The following is a 20215-nucleotide window of genomic DNA, read 5'->3' as shown; positions in this document are numbered from 1 at the left end:
ACATTGAAACGGTTTTAATCTATTTTGATTTTGCTAATAGGATCACATTATTGATTATTTGTGCCCTTCTCCATTTTATGTCCAAATTTATGATGGCCTAGCTTATTTTATCTCCTCGCAAAATATGAGCAAAACTTTAAACATCCCTCTCTCCGCTAATTACTACACGTCGATATTGAGGCCTCTGTCCCTTTCTCCGTTCCTTCCCACTATAGACATCTTTTCAGAAGCCAAAGAACAGTTGGTTGACCACATCCAGCACTGGGGTTTCATGCCCAGTAAGGAAGATTACCTCAAAGCGCTGTGCCAAGCAGATGTCGTCGTTTCCACAGCCAAGCACGAGTTTTTCGGAGTAGCAATGTGAGTTTCATCTGCTGTCTGTCACAGAAATATGTTCTCTCCAAACAGAAAGTCACCACAGTGGTTTATTTATGTTGATTAGCACAAGTGTTGTTTGCTGCTTTTGTGAAATCTAGGAAAAGGTATCAGTTTCAGTCAATGTAGTCATTCATATTAGTGAATTACCACCGAATTCATAGCATACCCCATTTGTTTAGCGGCCAAAGTGATGTGAAACTATACGAAATCAACGCTTCGGCAGAAACACAGCTCCATCGTGCTGCGTTTTAGCACAAAATGCGAAGATTACCTTGAGCGTGTAATTCTCCAAACCCCAAACAGGCCCAGAAAAGTTCATGGCTTAATTGAAAGGTTGCTTTCAATCCCAAAGGCCTGTCCTCTCCTTCTGGGGTTGTTTCACAGTCAGGAGGGTACTGCGACCTTTGAAAGCACCAGCCTTGATGTGTTCAGTATCGCCTGGATCAATATCTTCAGTCACCTGTGCTTGACTTTTGAAGAGTTTGTTAGATAATGCCCAGAGCCAAGGTAGCACTCATCCAAAGTGTGCTAGCAGGGGCTCGTTCCACACAGGGGACTCGGTCATCCTTGTTCTCTACGCTAAATGTATACATCCTATTAGATGACAGCATTGATGCATTTTCTGGGCTGTGATATCGATTGGATGGAAACATCCTTTGCTTTGCGAGGTAACGGTTTAGACTCGCGTTCCCTCTGGGACTCTTACTACATACGGCTGAGGTTGTTCTCCATTTCATTAGATCAAAGTCCAGCGGAGAGGAGGAATAAGGAGACTCCTCAGCTGTGTGCGTTTTAAGTTTATGTCCTCAGGCGATGTGTGTGTTCAAACACTGATCAAACACCTGCTGTCGGCTTTTCTTAATAATGTTTAACTTCCCAAAAACATCCCTTTTGAATTGAGCTGAATATGGGTAATTGATGCTCGGGTGTTTCTTTAACTATGAGCGCACCACAGGAGAATTGTCTCTTTTTTTATTTTTAAGAATTTGGACAAATCCCACCACAGTGTCATTTCTACTACCATTCTTTTGATAAAAACGACACTAATTTGTATTGTTAAGGTGAATGTCTAAAGCTAATAGCATGTGATGTATCCTAAGCACATGCACATAAATAATATTTGGACAATTCATAATTGCATCATTTAACAAAATCATATCTTGATTTGAAATGATGCACAATAAAATAATAGAAATATTTATCACTTCTCATACTTCATCTCAAGCGTACTCTTTACCAGAGGTGTCAAAAGTATTCACATTCATTACTCAGGTAGAAGTATAGATACTCTCTCTCTCTCTCTCTCTCTCTCTCTCTCTCTCTCTCTCTCTCTCTCTCTCTCTCTCTCTCTCTCTCTCTCTCTGGGAGTCAGGTCTAAACCTAAACCTTTTTTTTTTTTTTACGACGACAAGCCGAAATTAAATAGGAGTAACGAGGCTATTTTTAAAATGTAAGGAGTAGAAAGTACAGATAATTGCGTCAAAATGTAAGGAGTAGAAGTAAAAAGTCGTCTGAAAAATAATTACTCCAGTAAAGTATAGATACCCCAAATTTCTACTTAAGAAAGGTAACGAAGTATTTGTACTTCGTTACTTGACACCTCTGCTCTTTACTGAGATATATTTGATACATTTGTATCCTCAACAATTAAACTAAATTTAGAGGGAAAAAAAACTTTCTTTAGGAAAAAGTTTTGGGTTTGGTTGAAATTATGCCCCAACAAGTTGCTATATATATAAAAAAGTCTAATTTTCACAAAATAAATACTGAAATGTATCATGTTTTTATTCACCCTTTGTTTAGATTATCAAAATCTTACATTTACATAATTTCTATTTTTTGGTAGATTTTAATATTTTAAGATACAAAATCTGGGGAAAGTGTAAAGCAATGAAATATTATGTAGCCTACATTAGACATTTGAAAAGTATAACGTGACCATAAAAAAAAATCTGTTCGTTTCAATAAAAATCAACCCCTGGGACATAAAAGGGCCTGAAGTTGAAACAACATCCACTTACTAAATCAATTTTGCTACAAAGGACTAATGACATGAGAAAAAGGCCGCAAGACTCCAGAACTTGAATCACCTGCTCAAATGCTTTCGCCGATCAGTCCTTGCGTCTCATTGGTCAGCTCCACGCCACGCAAGGGGACTTTTCTCCACCGTGTTCTGTCCTCGTTATTGTGGAAATTAGCCTAATCTGATTAATTGTCAGCAGACGCCCATCCGTGCCCTCCAGAAAAACAGTAAGGCAGCCAAGCAGAATGATCGCCTAATTATATTTGAGATGAAAAGCCTGATAAGCATTTGCACGCTCACACATTAACTGCATTGACATGGAACTGACCTTAATCAGTTTCATACGACGGGCTGTCATAGACTCCAGCCGAGAAACTTTGATTTACTGTGTTCACTGTGAATTTGATCAGGGAAAGGGATGTTGACGTTGCAGAGTAGGTAATACTACACTAAACCTTCACTGTCTGGTGTTTGCTCAAGGACGGTGACTGTTGTGCTGTTGTTTTTCTTTTCCTTTGGAGAGAAATTACAGCTAGGCGATGTGTTCGTTTTTTTGTTTTTTCTCCAACTGGCTTATGATGCGTTGGGATAAAGAGATGCATGTTTCATTGCTTTGGTGCGAATATATGAACCCACCGAAACTGCTCGATCCATTATTCCTGAAACTACAAAAAAGAATTATGCTTTGTTTTCTTATGTCACAAATCTGACGGTTTGCTGTTAGCGGTGTGTGAGTGACCATTAAATATGTAATGATACAAACCACTTTGAAACACAACTTTGTGACTCTGAGACGTTTCACAAAGGAGGAGATTTGTCCCATCGCTCAATCAGAATCTTGAATTTTCTGCCGTGAATGGCAGAGGGCTAATCGGATATTAAAATATGCATGGTTTTAGCATGGGAAATGAGATGAGGATCTGATGGTGAAGGGATAGATGGATAGACTCATTAAATATTAATATTCATTCTACAAAATATTTAAACAGCCGGTCATTTCCACTGCCAGCAATAGGGGTTCAAATGAGTTGAATCAGTTGGGAGCAAAGTTTGCCCTAGATTGAACTATTTGATGAACTAAAAGCATGAGATAGTGTGCAAAACTATGCCATAGTTATGAGGTAGCATTAGTTCATTAGGTATGTGAAGTAGAAAAATGATTTGAAAATGCTTTGATCTGCTGTGTATAACGGTTGAAACTGATCAAGGTGTAGTCCAGGGTGCCGCTCCATCTGTCAGTCGGTCAGTCGGAAAAATAATGATCCCTCTAGTTATGGTGGCTTTGTTTAATATTGGCAGCTGTTTTGGTTTGTCATCAGCCTCATTGTGCTGAACTTTTATGGGCACTGTTTCAGAAATTTCTAATTGGCGAAATGGAGTCATTTGAATAGATTTGGTCAATACAGCACTGATTGAACCTTATATGACATAAATCTTCTCTTTCAGGTTAGAAGCGGTCCATTGTGGTTGTTATCCGCTGTGTCCGAAGGCTTTGGTCTATCCTGAAATATTCCCTGGTAAAATTCTTCTCTCATTTTTAGGATTTGCCAGTGATGAGAAAACTAGCTCAATTTCAAATGCAAAAGAAGATTTATTGTCACTATGTTCAACTTCTGTGTATAATGACTTATTCATCTTAAAGCACAATCGAACAGAATTTGCCATAAACCATTCTGGCATTTTTATATAAATAAATAAATATAACCACAGTTCAATAATGTACAGCATCACACACAGCATGGTGTCAGCTGAATTTTTAATGCTTAAAGTGCCTGCGATCTCATCTGCTCTTTGAGGTTTCTTACTTATCAAATATGTATTTTCCTCTTGTAGCAACATATCTGTATTCAACACCTGAACAGCTGTGCAAAAGACTACAAGACTTCTGCAAGCGTCCACAATTAGTCAGACAACATGTTATTCAGGTAAATAATGTTCATTTCACTGGGAATCAAATCAACCACAAAGACTTCTACAGAGAATTCTAACATTTTTTGACCAAAGGGATACTCCACTTTTAAATGAAAATTCTGTCATCATATACTCACCCTCATGTTGTTTCAAACCTGTATGAATTTCTTTCTTCTGCTGAACAGAAAGGAAGATATTTAGAAGAATGTCAGTAACCAGACAGTTTCTGGTACCATTGAGTTCCATAGTATTTTTTTTTTCCTACTATGGAAGTCAATGGTACCAGAAACTGTCTGGTTACTGACTTTCTTCTAAATATCTTCCTGAAATATTTGAAACAACATTAAGGTGAGTATATGATAACAGAATTTTCATTTTAAAGTGGAGTATCCCTTTAAAACACTGTGATTCAAGGCTAATACATGATGGGTTATCAATCCAAGCCGTGCGTCTTGCAGGAATCATATTTATGACCTGCCTTTTTTTTTTTTTGCTTTAAATCCCGTTTCATGTCATGTCAAGTCATTCATTTGTGGATCACAAGTCTGTTATCAAGTACTGTGGACAGCAAGAGAAAATAAGCAATGCTGTATGCAAAAAAATACATTTATATGCATAAAAACATTTAATCATGCACAGTTAGGAAAAGAGAGTTAGTCTTATTTTCACAGGGAAAGAAAATACTTCCTGTTTCTTTTGTTTCTGAGGTCAAAGGTCATGCATCCACTGTATTTTGAGGTGGATTTGCCACTTGTATCATTTTTAATGCAAGATAAAAGAAAAAACAAAACAGGCTACATTAAATATGGTTTGACATCATTTACACTTGTTTGTCATCCACAATTTGAGTTATTGAATTATTGACTTGATATACACATTTAAAGGTATCGACTAATTTTTTCATTTCATAACTCCTGACACAAATTAAGAAATAACTGTTGCTATAAGTTTCTCAGAATACAATAGTGGTCAAATACTGAAACTTGAGTCTTATATCTTTTTAATCATGTATAGTTTGTCAAGTTATAAAATTAAATCTGATAGTATCTTTGAACTATATATATAAAAAAAACGCTTCAGTGCGCCCGCGCACTGGCAACGGTTAACAGGTTAATATAAATAAATAAATATACAATAAAAAATGTCTCACTCGATGTCGAATTTAAAATGATGAAATGATTAAAATCTACATCCTGAAACGAAACCACTTGAGAACTAATCATTAAACAATCGGATTCCAAATCTGTCATAAGACTTTCACAGTCCTCTGCTTTTTCCATCTCATTCCCTCGTATTCTCTTTGTCTCTCTGTTACCTAGGTGAACCTCGGCGCTTTCTCCTGGGACACTCTGGGGGACGGTTTCAGGTCCCTCCTGAGAGCAGACAGTGACATGATGTCAACAGAGGAGCACATGTCATGATTCGTGACCCCCAAGAAATACGTTATGATTTAAAATCCAGCCTCATTGTTAAAGAGAGTTTATGACCCAGAAAACCTCTCTGCTATTATTTAAGAAAAACATGTATATGTGATTTTAATGTCCTCGTATGCTGAAGAAAAAAAAAAGCAACTTCATATTTGTGGTTAATGAAAAAAAAAAGAACAAAGTAAAAATAAACAATCAAAAAACCTGAAACCGCTTTCGTGTCGCGCAAAGGCGGGCCCACCTCATATTTCAGTTCATATCCATTTTTATCCTTTGTGCCGGAGGACTCCAGCCTGGAATTCTGGAGTCTTTGGTTCCCACTCCGACAGAGCGGCAGCCAAGTTGCGGCTTGAAACGTTGTGGGCTCTTGCTCCACCTGAGGTTGCCAGGTTGTGACAAAGTCCCCCGAGGCTCAGTAAAGGTTGATGCAAGGCTTCCCCAGGACTGTGGTTGAATCTAAATATGGTTCTTTTATTTTCCTTGCGTCGGAGATCTGGCTGTGCGTTGCAGCCGGGAACCCGCTGCATAATTAAGGGGGCATGGTAACTAGCTATTTATATGTGTTTGCAAAATGTAAAATCTGGGCAAACTAACAATGGCCTGTCAGATTTTCCATAAAGATATAAGTGTCTGCTTTCACATCACAGCAATGCCACAATCACACGGCCCACTTCGGGCCTGCCAACATATGTGTTATTAAAAGAGGCCTGACTTTTATTGCAGGAGTTATTGAAGGATTCCTCCTTTATTATCAGACATTCTCTTAATAAAGCTGCGGACTTTCAGGCGTTATTATATCAGATGCATCGATTTTTCAGGTGCGCCGGACGGAGGATTTCGAATTAAAGGCGCAAATACAATCTCACGCTGCCGTCTTCTCGCACGCAATCGAGATTAGTCTCATTACTCCTCATTAATAGGGGTGCTTCCTTCATAGCTCATAGAAAAATAGTCCTAATATCCTACCTCCATGTGTAATGTATTTCATATTTTAGGGAGACACTTTTGTGTGCCGTATGGTCTACATTATCATATACAGTGCTATGCATAAGTTTAGACACCCATACTAAAGTTGACTAAAAAGAGGAATAAAAAATCATCTTTTGGCATACCTAGAGATTGGCATGGTTGTTATTTCAGTTAGCCTAATAGCTGGTTTGATTTGCATTGAGAGATGATCTTATGGAAAGTACCCCATGCCAATCTCTAGGTATGGTGAATGCTATGTGATGATGTGGGGCTATTTTAATTCCAAAGGCCAAGGGAACTTTATCAGGATGCATAGTATCCTAAAAATTTTTTTTTTTAAATTCTTAAAAATAAAAATCTGCCTGCCTCTATGGGAATTTTACATAGGGGTGTCCAAACTTATGCACCCTGTATTTTAAGGAAGAACATTTATTTATTTACGATAAATTATTCATTCACAAAGAAAATTGGTGTCCTTAAAGGTTGGATTTTTCCTCATTTTTTAAATTAAGGCATTAAGTTCAATTTCCAAAAGATGATTTTTTATTCCTCTTTTTAGTCAACTTTAGCATGGGTGTCTAAACTTATGCATAGCACTGTATGATTTGCCTTTTTGTTCATCTGAATGTGAATACTTGAGACTTGTGTTATTTATAAGGAGGAGATGAATGTGATTGACTTGTTTGCACCTTATCCTGCATTGTCATACGAGTTTGCCATCTACCCCGGGCCGACCTGAGGTCAGGCCCTAATGACGCCACAAAGCCTATAACATGCCGTTTCGGCACAAAATGTCACCCCACACATAAAAAGTTAATAGCAACCTCTATAAAACTCAGTGCACATTAAACCATTTCATTGGCCTGTTGCTGTTTTCTCACTGATGGTGTTCTAGGGAAGCAAATTTAATGCCGGCCGAATTCGATGGCAAAACAAATGGAATTAAGACTTGTGCGGTCCTCTTAAGCCCCCCTTCCCAGCAGCACAGAGCTTGGAAAGCTGCCATTCATATTATATGGCTACATTGGTAGATATATTAATATCTGACAGGGGAATCACTAAAGTGAATTGATCTGATACAACATCAGGTATAAATCGTCTGTTTAAGGTCAGCTTAGTTATGATATTCAGACCTTTGAACGTTATCAGATAATGGTCTCTCAATTAGATTCTTGGAAGTGAAGATAAGAACACTTGTAGCGTTCTCTCTGTCATTTCTGAGATCATCGCTGTAACAGGAACAGAGTTCAGAGCAGAAACTCACTGCAAATGAAATGCACAGAACCATCACAGCCTCTTCTGAAACCAGCAAAAGGATTTAGGAAATGGAAAATGGAAATGGCACTTTAATGAGAACCCTCAAGTTCTGACTTGAGCAAAATTTAGTGGTCACAGTGCAGTTTGAGCATGGCTGTCACCAAATTAGGAAGGATTTATTTCTTCATATGTATTAAATATGGATTTATTTTTCGTTTAATCACGGGAATATTAATTAAACCTTCTAGGTCAACAGGTCAGCTCTCTAATTCTTTGCTTAACCCTACTGACTAGCACCTGTAATATCTATTACCTTATTTTTGTTAGTTCTTATTCGTCAAATGCCATTGTTAGCATCTAATAATAATAATAATAGACAACAATAATATACTATCATTTTAAAGTAATTTATTTTCTTACACAAGGGAAGGTCCTTAAATAGGTTTGTAGATGATTTGTTAGGGATGGAGTGTACATCAAGAGGCTTTTTATTTTCTTTGCTTGCTGTTCGATGCGAGTTTATTTATTTTAGTCTTTTTTTTCACACCAGCTCATGTTGTGGCACGCTGTCCAATTATACCATTACCAAGGGGAAAGTGTGTACTACTGTTTGTGGTTATACAGTACACTTGTGTGATTATATCACTTGTGTTTCTCCTCATATGATGAGAAGGCGGTCCTGGCTGAAGTGACAGGTAGAATACTCATCTTTTCACTCCGAGTTTGTGTAACATTGCCCCGATCTATGATCTTAAAGGAAGACCGGAGGAATGGATGAGAGAGAGAGAGAGAGAGAGAGAGAAAGAGATGTAGTTGTCCTCGTATGACTCATTCATATGCTATCAATATGCTGCCATGTTCTCTTGGAGCCCAGGCTCTTTTTAATGGGGCCTGGTGGTTAGAACATGGCAGGAATCTCACAGGGACACTGTATTGTTATGCTTTCATTTACTTTTGGGCCCTTTCTTGCGTTTCTTTTTCAGTTTTTTTGCGGACTTACAAAGACGCTCGTTTCCATGAAGCTCTGCCAAGAAGGATGGGAAAACAAAATGTGGGGGTGGGGTGTGTGGGAGTTTGTCGGGGTTCGGAAAAGCGCAGTGGTCTCCAGTTATTACATGAAATCATTAGAAGTGGAACGTCTTGGCTTATGTAGAGAAAACATGAAGGCCACAGTTTCATACGGCTTTGTGCGCCCCTTGCCCACCGACCGCATGGCGTCAATAGAGCCCTTCACACTGGTCACAGTGGTAGCAGACCTGATAATTTGATCAACTTGTTATTTGTTACCAAATAGTGTATATAAATGCCATCACAGAATCCTCAAAATTATTAAGCTGCACAACTGTTTTGAACACTGATGATAATGAGAAATGTTTCTTTAGCAGCATATCATCATATTGGAATGATTTCTGAAGGATCATGTGACACTGAAGAGTGAAGTAACGATGCTGTAAATTCAACTTTGCCTTCACGTGAATAAATTACATTTATAATATATTACAAAAGAAAACAAATTATTTTGCAATATTACTTTTTTCTGGTATTTTTGATCAAGTAAAGGCAGCATTGGTAAGCATAAGATACTTTAAAAAACATATATACTCAAACACACACACTTGGCAAGGTCAAAATCTTTTGCGGCAAACAATCTGTGTGAAATACTGAAATAAATACTTTGGCTTTTTTTTTTTTTTTGATTCAGTCACTTCACACCACGTTCCAAACACTCAAAATGCACCACACCTTTTCACAAGCCAATTTGATGGGAGACGTTAATTTTGCACATATTAATGAGCAAAGCACCACCTGCAGTACGACGGCTCTCAAAGTGTGAGATGTGTTGCACAATGCCCATGCAGTGTCATGTGACCATCTAGCACAAAATAAATCTGGGCGTTCGCTTCGTGTACATGGCAAGTATCTGCCAATAGTCTCCCCTGGGTTACTTACCACCTCAGTCCATCCACCCACACATTTTGATTTCTTGTTATTTGAAGCATTTAATGCAAGAATGAACTGAACATGTTTAGTGCTTACTTTTGACCAAGACCATATATATCACAGTGTTGAGTGTTATTAATTACCAAGTAATCTAATTACTGTACTTTTTCAAGGGAAATGTAATTAAATTAAGGGATTACTCTTAATTTTTCTGTAGCCTAATTTAATTACAGTTACTTCTGATGTAATTGCATTAAATACTGTATAGACTATACGACAATTCTATATAAAACAATAGTGGATTTACCATCAAATTTCAATGTTACTGTACAGTGTTTTTAATGTAACCTCACTTTATGCACTTTGGTCAGTTGAAGAATAATTTATGCAATTATTGTTTATTAGAAAGAATCAAATGTGTATTTTTGTGTCTGCCCTTTTATATTTAGGAAGTAATTCATAATAAGTAATACCAATACTTTTTAGAGAGAGAGTAATTAGTTACTTTTTTAGAGTAACTTACCCAACACCATGTGTATATATATACACAGTATGTACACTGTAAAAAATATAATTATGACAACATATGTTTTTACATTTTTTTTTTAAATTGCTTAACTTATTTTGATAAGTTATACCAGATTTTTTTTAAGTCAGTTTAATGTTATTTAAGTTGAAATGACTTGCTGCCTGACATTTTTAAGTACAATCTCACCTAAATAACATCCTATATTATTGGACCTCAAGTGTCAAATAGAAGACACTTGAGTTCACAGGGTGTGTTTAACTTAAAGCTCTGACTGCATTAGAATCCTAATCATGGCTTTTAGTGCCATCTTTTTTTCTTTTTCCTTCTCGTCCAGCGTAGAAGCAATTGAGCATGCCTGGCATGTGAAGCTTTTTTTTTTAGGTGTCAAGACATAATGACAATGTGTTCAATACAAGATCCAAGCTTTCAGTAAACTTTTTGTGAAGAAAAAAAACCCAAACTGTGTTTCTTTTCAAAGGTTCTGAGATGAAGGTCTTGGTGGCCTGCCGAACTCGTTAAGGTCCCAGAGTGAAGCGCAGCTGTGCCAGAGAGGTCACTAAAAGCTGCAGCTCATTTCACTGCGTTATTTTCAGTCGAGATTTAGAAAGACGCACAGCCCGCAAATCTGGTTTATGTCGCCCTCCTGTTCCTCCAGTACCCCTTCATCATTACTGCTCGAGATGCCAAACTATGAGGGATCTGATGCAGGGAAAATGCTACAAGGATGGATGGCTCTTCCCGTAATTACAGACTCTCTCTTATCTTTGGGATGGAATTAAAAACACATTCCATGCAGACAGTCTCAGTACTGGCCTGCGGGAAGCAAATAAAAAGAGACTGCTGTTCGAGAATTGGAGAGGACTTTGGCAGTTTGATTAGAAACCGATGTGATCACACTGTACGTTATCTGACAATGCAAAGAGCCCATAGAGTGACAGAAGGAGGCTGCAGAAGTAAAGGCAGAAAACTCAGACTTTGTAATAAAACATGAAATATTCTTGAAAGGCATATATATTTTTTACTGTTTTAATGAAAAATAATTTGACTTAAAAAAAAAAGAAAAATACATGTACATATCTACCATTAATAAAGCACAACGTCGCAATATAATAAAGCAAATACCTGTTGCAACAGCAATTTTGCGCTGCTAGAAAATAACCACAAGATCTGGGGCCTCATTTATGAAATATTGCGTAGAAACCATCTACGTTTGATCGTGCGATCAATCCTCCAATGTGCGTACCTTGAGTCAGAAAACGAACGTACGCACAAATAAAACGTGCGTACGCCTCTCTTCCAAATGTCGCAAATGATCTTGAAATTGCGCAGCTGAATGTTTTCAGATCTCCATCTCGTAAACACAACTTAATTAATGTCATTAACGTATAAAAAAGAGCGCCAGTCAACGTCCAAATGCTTTACATGAGAATGTCGAGCGGCAAGAATCGCTTAGATTTCCAAATACCTGCAGTCCTCTGACTCTCTGCCACAAGGAAAGTGCAAGTCTGCTTAGAACCTGACATGGTGCTAAGCATTTTTTCACATCAAAGTCTGTTCTTATAAATATGAACGTTGCTGTGGAATTTAGCGTACGCACACTCGGAGTTCAAACCTGTGCGTACGCACGATTTATAAATGAGGCCCCTGGTTTAGGTTTGTGCCAAATAAAAGTTTAACAAAAAACTGGCAAAAATTGCCTACATCCAAAATTAAAATGATGTAATGCGAAATATCAGTATACAAAACCCATTTACAAAAACTGCTTTATTTCCCTACCATTATCATTACAAATATACAGCTTTTCAACTTTGTCAATGATGGTTTCAGGTATGATACAATGTGAAATTTGCATTATACAAAAATAAAAATATAAATTTATATATTAAAATTATATATAAAATTATATATGTGACTGGTAAAATATCTTTTTCAAATGGCAAAAGGAGCAAGAAATTATTTTACATGGGCGTAACATCCAGCCAGCCAACATGTTTTTGTTTTTTTGGCAGTCTCTTTCCAGAATACTCTGGGATCACTTTACATGCCCCCTGGTCCAAAGATCTCCACACATTCAATGAGAATGGACTCCACTATTTGGTTCTGGTACACCATATTGACTTCCATGTTTCCTGATTCAAACTCGGGCCACATGAGAGTCGGTCCAAACACAATGCTGATGCCCTGGGTTGACATTAAGTTTTCCTTTGACTTCGTCAAGAGTCTGTAAAACAGAAAAACACAGGATCATCGATGTAATACAATATCAGTGAATTTAGATTCTCGTGAAGATCCTTAATGGAAGAACTGACAATGGCGTACAAGTACAACCATTTCCTCCAAGCTTAAAGTGTGCACGTTTCCTGTCATAAAAACCTACTTAGAACATTGGTGACGGACCATCGGCAGGGTGTTTTTGAGGACTTGTGCCTGGTCTTTGGAGGCATCTAAGCGCACTTTTAGCAGAACGTCTCTGAGCTGAGGTTTGGCTGTGGTGGAGAGACAATCAATACTGGGGTATTGGAGGACTCTTAGAAGGAGCCAGATTGGAGCCCTCTGGCTCTGTTATGGGTTGAGGCCTGGAAAGGGTGGGAGGGATTGTGGTGGAGGGCTGCCTTCCAAGTTGTCAACGGGATCCTGACTAAGAGGTGGGAAGCAGGCTTAACATTTTGAAGTAAACTTTGCATGGTTTTACAGCGGCCCAGTCCTGAAAGGTACTGATTAGGAGTGTGTTGGGTTTACTGCACTCACATATATTGTACCGTAGTGTAACCGACGTCCTGTGCCATCTACATTTATGGTCACATCTATCAAAATAATGGTCTACAATTATGCAATGCAATTCAACAATCTATAATCCCCGTGTTGTTGTCAAAATACTCACGCACAGGCTTCCTCAGCTAGGCACGTTCAGCTGTAAAGAGGTAATGATGGTGCTACATGTGACGTCCCTCCGCGTGTGTTATTAGGACTTTAGGAAGCCATTTCAGCTGAGAAACACAACTTAAGAGGCAGGCCAAGCGCTCTCAATAATTCCCCATTAATGTGTATAATTAACCTCGGCCATTTCGTTTCCCCTGTACATCACAGCTAGACGCTTGTCCTGCCATGAGCATTTTAACCTAATTAGCGCACTATGATGTAAGGATCTCGGCTGCCATTGCTAATGGTCTGCTAATGATCTTAAGGAGAGAGACTTCATTTCCCGAAGTGATTTTTCAAAACATTAAATATGAAGCTTTTTGTTGAACCTTTTAGTGTTTTTTTGGTAATTATGCCACTGTGACACCACTATATACATGACCCCCACACCCCCCACCTTCACATTCATCCCCTCTATCAGTAATGCCAGATCGATTAAAATCATGATAGAAGCTTAATTACAGTCATTATCATTTTCAATTACAGTAGTATCACATTTTGGGAAGTGCAATACTAAGACGCTTTCTAGCAGGCAAAAAAAATAAAAAATCTGTTCTTTAGCCTGTAAACACACTGTCATCAAAGAGAGTCATGCAAAGGAAATGACTTGTCTTGAGTGGCATATTTAAATATGATGTATCTAAATTATATAAAAAGCAAAAAAAAATGCAAAATAAAAAAACACAAGCATTCATATTTTTTCATTTGAATTTCAAAACGTTTTAAACAAAAAATATAACATGCATAAAGAATAATTGTAAACGTGTGTGTGTATATATATATATATATATATATATATATATATATATATATATATATATATATATATATACTGTATATATATAGTTTTTCATTTTTTTTGCTCTAAAATAATATATGATAACATTGTATATATGTCTATAAATTATTATTATTATTATAATAAGTTTGTATTAACATAATGTCTATCACCAAAATGACCTAAGCAGCATGCATGAAAGCAAAAACATGTATGAATATAAATAAATATATAACATGCATTAAAAAAAATATATATATATATATGTCTGTCTGTCTGTCTGTCTGTGTGTGTGTGTGTGTGTGTGTGTGTGTGTGTGTGTGTGTGTCTGCCTGGTATTCCCTGTGTTAAGGGGAACACATGTCCCCACCCGGATAGTAGTACCAGTAATTTTTGACCGTGTGTGGACATTATTTTGTCCCCATGAAGAAAACAGCTTATAAATCATGTGTGTGTGTGTGTGTGTGTATATATATGTGTGTTTATAATATATACCCCATTATCATTTTTTAAACAAAATATTGTCCATCACCTACTTATCCCCAGATATGTAAGAGAATGCATCTTTTTACACCTCATCTAAATGAACACTTTCAGTAAAGAAATTTGTTGATTTGGAAAAGGGAAGGATGCAATCTGGTCCTCAGTATCTGGGTATTTATGGCAAAATGCGCTCATTAAACCATCAGCTGACTTGGAGCCCAGTGAAGTTGCTTTGCTCTGGTGTCTGGGTAAGGGCCAGGCTGTGGGCAGCTTGACCGGAGGTGACTGCGTTACGCTTGGTTGAATCTGACAAATCATTGATATCCCGTACATAAGCCGACGTGTACGGCTCAAGATGCCAATGGTTATTAATTAGCATCTCGTTTGCAAGCGGGGCATGACAGGAAATGGAGGATAGCGCACAATGCCGTCATTCCCCGCCTAGGAGGCCAGTGCTAATTGGGTCAGCCTAACTGGCTCCTGAAGAATCATGGGACGAATAATAAATTGAGGTGGGGTGGGGGTTACAGAATCGCTCCAAGCTTTAAACTGTGTCATTTTCGTGTTATAAGACGACGGCATTGACTGAACTAATAAAAGAAAGGCTCGCTATTATCAGGGGGGCTTGAGCGTGACTTTGATTTTCCACTTACAATATTCAGATTTTCTTTTTATTGTTTACTGTTTTTTTTATTATTATTATTATTTCCTGTCTGCTCCATTAAAGGTTGCTGTGCGTATACTGTTGTTGTGGATATCAAAATTTGCACAGCAGCACTTCTCTTCAATCTAATTTAAGAAACACCAAACATAGATGAGAAGAATTTGTTTTTTTTTCTTGGCTTTCCTGATCAGAGGTTTCTCCAGGTTTCTTTCCCAGCACAAAGGCAAACGGAACCTTGAATTACTAACAAAAAACAAAACCTGTGGCCTTTTAAATCACTTGTGGTAAACGGGAAATATGAGCGGTGGTGACAAAACCTCCCACAAAAAATGGCATAAATAGCACTACTGAGCAAGTGTACTGTTGAGAAAATCTGGTTGCCTTGACCACATCATCACAATGCGAGCACACAACTGGTTATTGAATCCAGGCTCCACGGACCAAAAGAAAAAAAAAGAACATTGGTTCCATGCGGGCATAGAGAGCGCCCACAACAAAGAGCTTTTGACTTTCACCACTTTTTAGATGAGCCAAGTCAGCGCAAAATATAACCTACAAAGGCATGACAGTAGGAGTTCAGAGACACGCTTCAGTTAACTATACCTGTTTTAGAGGACAGGAAGTGTATAGGCGAAAAGTGACATTTAGACATTTAGATATAGATATCGAGTAACAGCTGCCAAAGTTGCTTGACAAAACAAGCTAATTATGTATGCATTATTATCAATACTATTATTCAATACTATTTTACCATAACCTGCATGGCACCTATAACCTCATTGTTCTTTCTTCATCTTACTCCAGACTTCAAAATGACTACATTTGTCTTAGAAAACAGATACAACACACACTTTAACCTAATTCACTGTGACCGCACATTCCTTGCCTTTATTCATGGGAAAGTCATCCTGATATTTAGAGAGGGAAAGCAGTAGACAGAAACAAGTATGACTTAAGTGAGAATATAAAATAAACAGAACCACATCACTTGGTCAGGGTGTGGTACCCACAAAGCAAAGCACTGTGCTTTGGATTCGAAGCACTTTATTGCTCTAATAGTGAGAGAAAGGAGCAGCGAGAACGTTGCTGTGGAGAAGGAACAGACTTGGTGGCACTACAGGGATTTTCAGTGTCACCACAAGTTCCACTGTAACAGCTTTTTAGTAAGCAGAATAAAAGCTGAATGAATTTTCTAATGCCGCCATTCAGTGAATTTATGGTAATGCTTTACCCTCGTGCCTGTGTGTAGATTTGACTACAGATTTGGAAACGCTGCAAAACCAACAGTGATTCCCAACTATGGGGGTACAGTACTTTGTTGGGGTTAGAGGGGCAGCTTGTGTAGATTTACATTCACAGTGAAATATATGTGTAGATGTATCATCTGTAAAGACAGAAGAAACTACAAATTGCAACAACAAAAAAGCAAAAACAAATTGCAAAAAAAATGCAAGCTCAATACAAATCTGCAGTAATTAAATATATAGTAATAAAAGTACAACAACTACTACTACTACTACTACTAATAATAATAATATCAATATTAAATGGTAAACAATATGCAGAATAATATAATATAATATAATATAATATAATATAATATAATATAATATAATATAATATAATATAATATAATATAATATATCAACCTTGATAGAGTTGTGGGGGTAAATAACACAAAAAAGCTCAAAACACATTTACAATAATGCTATAAAAATAATAATAATAATAATAATCTATATTAAATGTTAAACATTGAGAATAATGTTTACAAATTAAAATTTTTTAAAAAAATGTTTTTTTTCATTAGCTGTGGCAAATGCATTTGTAAAACTCATGACCAATACTGTAGAAGAGGCGGCAGCAGGTTTGAGTTGTAGCATGTTAACCAGAAAAAAAAAAAAAAAAAATCATCAAGCAATCTCATGGAATGCAGACCTAGTTTTGTTCAGCACATTTTCAGACTCTCCGAATATCATGTTCCTGTCTAGAAATCGACTGTCGTTCATTGAGTGTCTCTCTCTCAGTCACACATTAGTGTTTTCTGATTGGGAGACCTGGCATGGGCAACCCAACAGACTTTAGCACTAGTGCCAAAGGGCATGTTCCATTGGGGGAAGGGAGGAGGGGGGCGCTCATCAATCTGAGATGAGTCCTGTGGCCCTCCTGTGCAGGGTGGTAAATGTGCAGAAGGGTAAAGTGGGATAGAACACCCCTCCTGGGAGATGGAGACTAGCCATATGGCCTTCTGGCTGTGCCAGTAGCGCTATCATGGACAAGGACTTGAGCGTTGACACACACACACACACACACACACACACACACACACACACACACACACACACACACACACACACACACACACACACACACACACACACACACATTATGGTTCATATTAAGTCCTCTGTTCATGTTGCATCCTGTTTACTGAGGCCTTTAGTAGAAGGTTTTCAGATTGGGCATTATTGTTGGTCTCACTGAAAAAAACTACTGAATGACGAGAATGTCTTTGTAATTTATGGTAAAAATGGGAAGTTCCCTTTATAGTCTAGTCTGGTTTTGGTCAGTTAGTGAAGCAGAGCAGACACAACCTGTGATTGGTAACTTGGTAGATAGATAGTCATCAAAGGGATTATTCACCCAAAAATGAAAATAAAATCATTATTTCCTTAATATAGAAAAATCTGTCACTATTTCCTTCATGAAGAAAGCCTAGCTAGGTCATTAGATAGCTAGATAGTCATGTAAATGTCAGTCCTTTGCAATTTCACAACGTAGACTTGCAAAAATGAAAAAGGAACTGCCTAATGAGAACTCATACGTTGAGACGTGCAAAGAAACATGCTTTCAAACGAAGTCTTTTTCATTGAGCTTGACTATTATTAGTGAAAGGAGTGCATGGTTTCACACCACAGAAGTTTGTGAAAAGTTTGCACAAACTTTCTGAAGCTATCAACAGATATCAATCAAGCTCAGATAGTTAAAACAGACACTGAGAGGAAAATACAAAGATCTCACAATTGAACACAAATGGTCAATTTATTGTGTAAAATTTCTTACTCGTGACTTTCAACAAGAAAACTATCAATGTAGATGGTATCCAGTCTACCCAAATAAAATGATTCAGAGGCCCCTAAAAAGTCCCGTGGGATCTACTATTTGGTGTTATGGATGGAGACATACCTCCTCAGGTGGTGGAAGAGCAGTTTCATGGTGTTGTGGTTGGGTTTGGGGAGTTGATGGATCAGTTTCTTCATGGCTTGAACCTTCTGTGTGGGCTCCTTAATTTCTGTTGGCAAGGAAGAGATGATGAAATGTTTTGATTTGAGTATTGCTCCTTCATTTGAACCTCTAGGTTCAGCGAGAAGTTAATGTCTTTTCCATCACTTTTTCATTAACATAGCTCATCTAACATCAAAATTTCCCTAATACTGGACCATTATCCCTCTCTCTATTAATTATATAGACATGCTCGAGAAGGCCACATGCAGAATGTGTCCCATTCCAAAATGCTGACTTACCAGATAGCCAATATGTACAGTAATCGAATAGATTACTCCATTTATCTGATTATTTCTTCTTACTTTTGCTATGTTTAATTGTTCATTATGTCTGTTTTAATTTTCTTTCTAACTTATGTACAACTTAATCCCTTTTTAAGCTGCCAAAAAGGAGCAATCAGCGTTTAGTAAAACTGTGTTATGCAGTTATAACCTTATGTAATTATGAAGCTATGCAAATATATTTCGTATAATTGCACGGTTATCTGACACTATTACACTCCTCAGCAAAACTATTTTGATTCTATGCGATTAGTATCTCATGGATGGAAGAAATTAAAGATGTTCTAGAAAAAATAGTCCTGTCCATCTGTAAAATCAAAGCATATACACCCCTATAATGTCACCATTTTGCTGGCAGGTTTTCAAGTTTCCTACATGAAAGCACATGCGAATGGTGCTAATGGTCCGCAATAGTCCACGTCCATTAAAAGCTGTTATGCTGTAACACAAGCTGTAACCGGTGACCTCCTGACCCCACTGCTCTTTACATGTCAGATGGCTGATGACCTCATGGCAAACTCCTGAGAGACACCAACCTGTGCGCTGACTGTTCTACATCAGAGTCAGTACCTGACCTTTGACACTTTGAAGTTCTCTAAATCCATTATGATGGATATAGTAATGTAGCTGATTGTATTATTTCAAACACTGTTGATGTGAAGAAGATTGTATGGTAAAATAAGTAAAAGGGTAATTTATTGTTGACAAGAATCTGGAGGATTAGAGGGTATTTTAATAATTGAATCGATGCTTTTGATCAATATCATTATGGAACCTGAACAGATGTTGAAATGGAGCTTTTACGGGGCCACCTGTGTGCACTCCAAACTCCCTCAGGTCAAATTTCACCGGAACGGATTCATTTAAAAGAGTATTAACGGACCTCCAAGATTATAAGTCACAAGTTCCTTACATATATACACTACCATTAAAAAATTTGAGGTCGGTAAGATTTTTAATGTTTTGGAAAGAAGTCTCTTATGATTACAAAGGCTGCATGTATTTGATAAAAACACAGTAAAAAAAGAATACCATTTAAATAACGGTTTTCTATTTTAATAGATGTATTCCTGTGATGGCAATTAAGTCATTACGCCAGTCTTCAGTGTCACATGATCCTCCAGAAATCAATCTAATATGCTGATTTGGGGCTCAAGAAACATTACTTACTATTATCAACATTGCAAAACAGTTGTGCTGCCTAATATTTTTGTGAAAACTGATTTATTTTCATTATTCTTTGATGAATAGAAAGTAAAAAAAAAAAAAAAAACAGCATTTATTTGAAATATAAATATTTTGTAACAATCTAAAATCCCTTACTGTCACATCATCAAATGAATGTGTCCTTATTATTTGTTTTAAAAGTT

At 37.3% G+C, this 20215-nt stretch overlaps 2 protein-coding genes across 5 annotated transcripts in view; one reads left to right on the top strand and one right to left on the bottom strand.

The window, feature by feature from the left end:
- The window catches only part of gtdc1 (glycosyltransferase-like domain containing 1), a 40071-nt gene extending 33575 nt beyond the window's left edge, over positions 1-6496 (top strand). For all 3 annotated transcript variants that reach the window (XM_081367853.1, XM_081367851.1, XM_081367852.1), the window contains 4 exons: positions 216-360; positions 3848-3918; positions 4235-4326; positions 5632-6496. In XM_081367853.1, coding sequence (XP_081223979.1) covers positions 216-360; positions 3848-3918; positions 4235-4326; positions 5632-5733 — 410 coding nt within the window. In that variant the 3' untranslated portion in view covers positions 5734-6496. The remainder of the gene's footprint in view (positions 1-215; positions 361-3847; positions 3919-4234; positions 4327-5631) is intronic.
- A 5853-nt stretch (positions 6497-12349) lies between these two features.
- The window catches only part of arhgap15 (Rho GTPase activating protein 15), a 37434-nt gene continuing 29568 nt past the window's right edge, over positions 12350-20215 (bottom strand). For both annotated transcript variants that reach the window (XM_081368079.1, XM_081368080.1), the window contains 2 exons: positions 18466-18571; positions 12350-12656 (listed from right to left, as the gene is read on the bottom strand). In XM_081368079.1, coding sequence (XP_081224205.1) covers positions 12473-12656; positions 18466-18571 — 290 coding nt within the window. In that variant the 3' untranslated portion in view covers positions 12350-12472. The remainder of the gene's footprint in view (positions 12657-18465; positions 18572-20215) is intronic.

Source organism: Scardinius erythrophthalmus, assembly GCF_964197995.2.
Source record: "Scardinius erythrophthalmus genome assembly, chromosome: 6".
NCBI classification, from domain to species: domain Eukaryota; kingdom Metazoa; phylum Chordata; class Actinopteri; order Cypriniformes; family Leuciscidae; genus Scardinius; species Scardinius erythrophthalmus.
The sequence above is the reverse complement of the archived record's forward strand: the minus strand, read 5'-3'. Positions and strand labels throughout refer to the sequence as shown.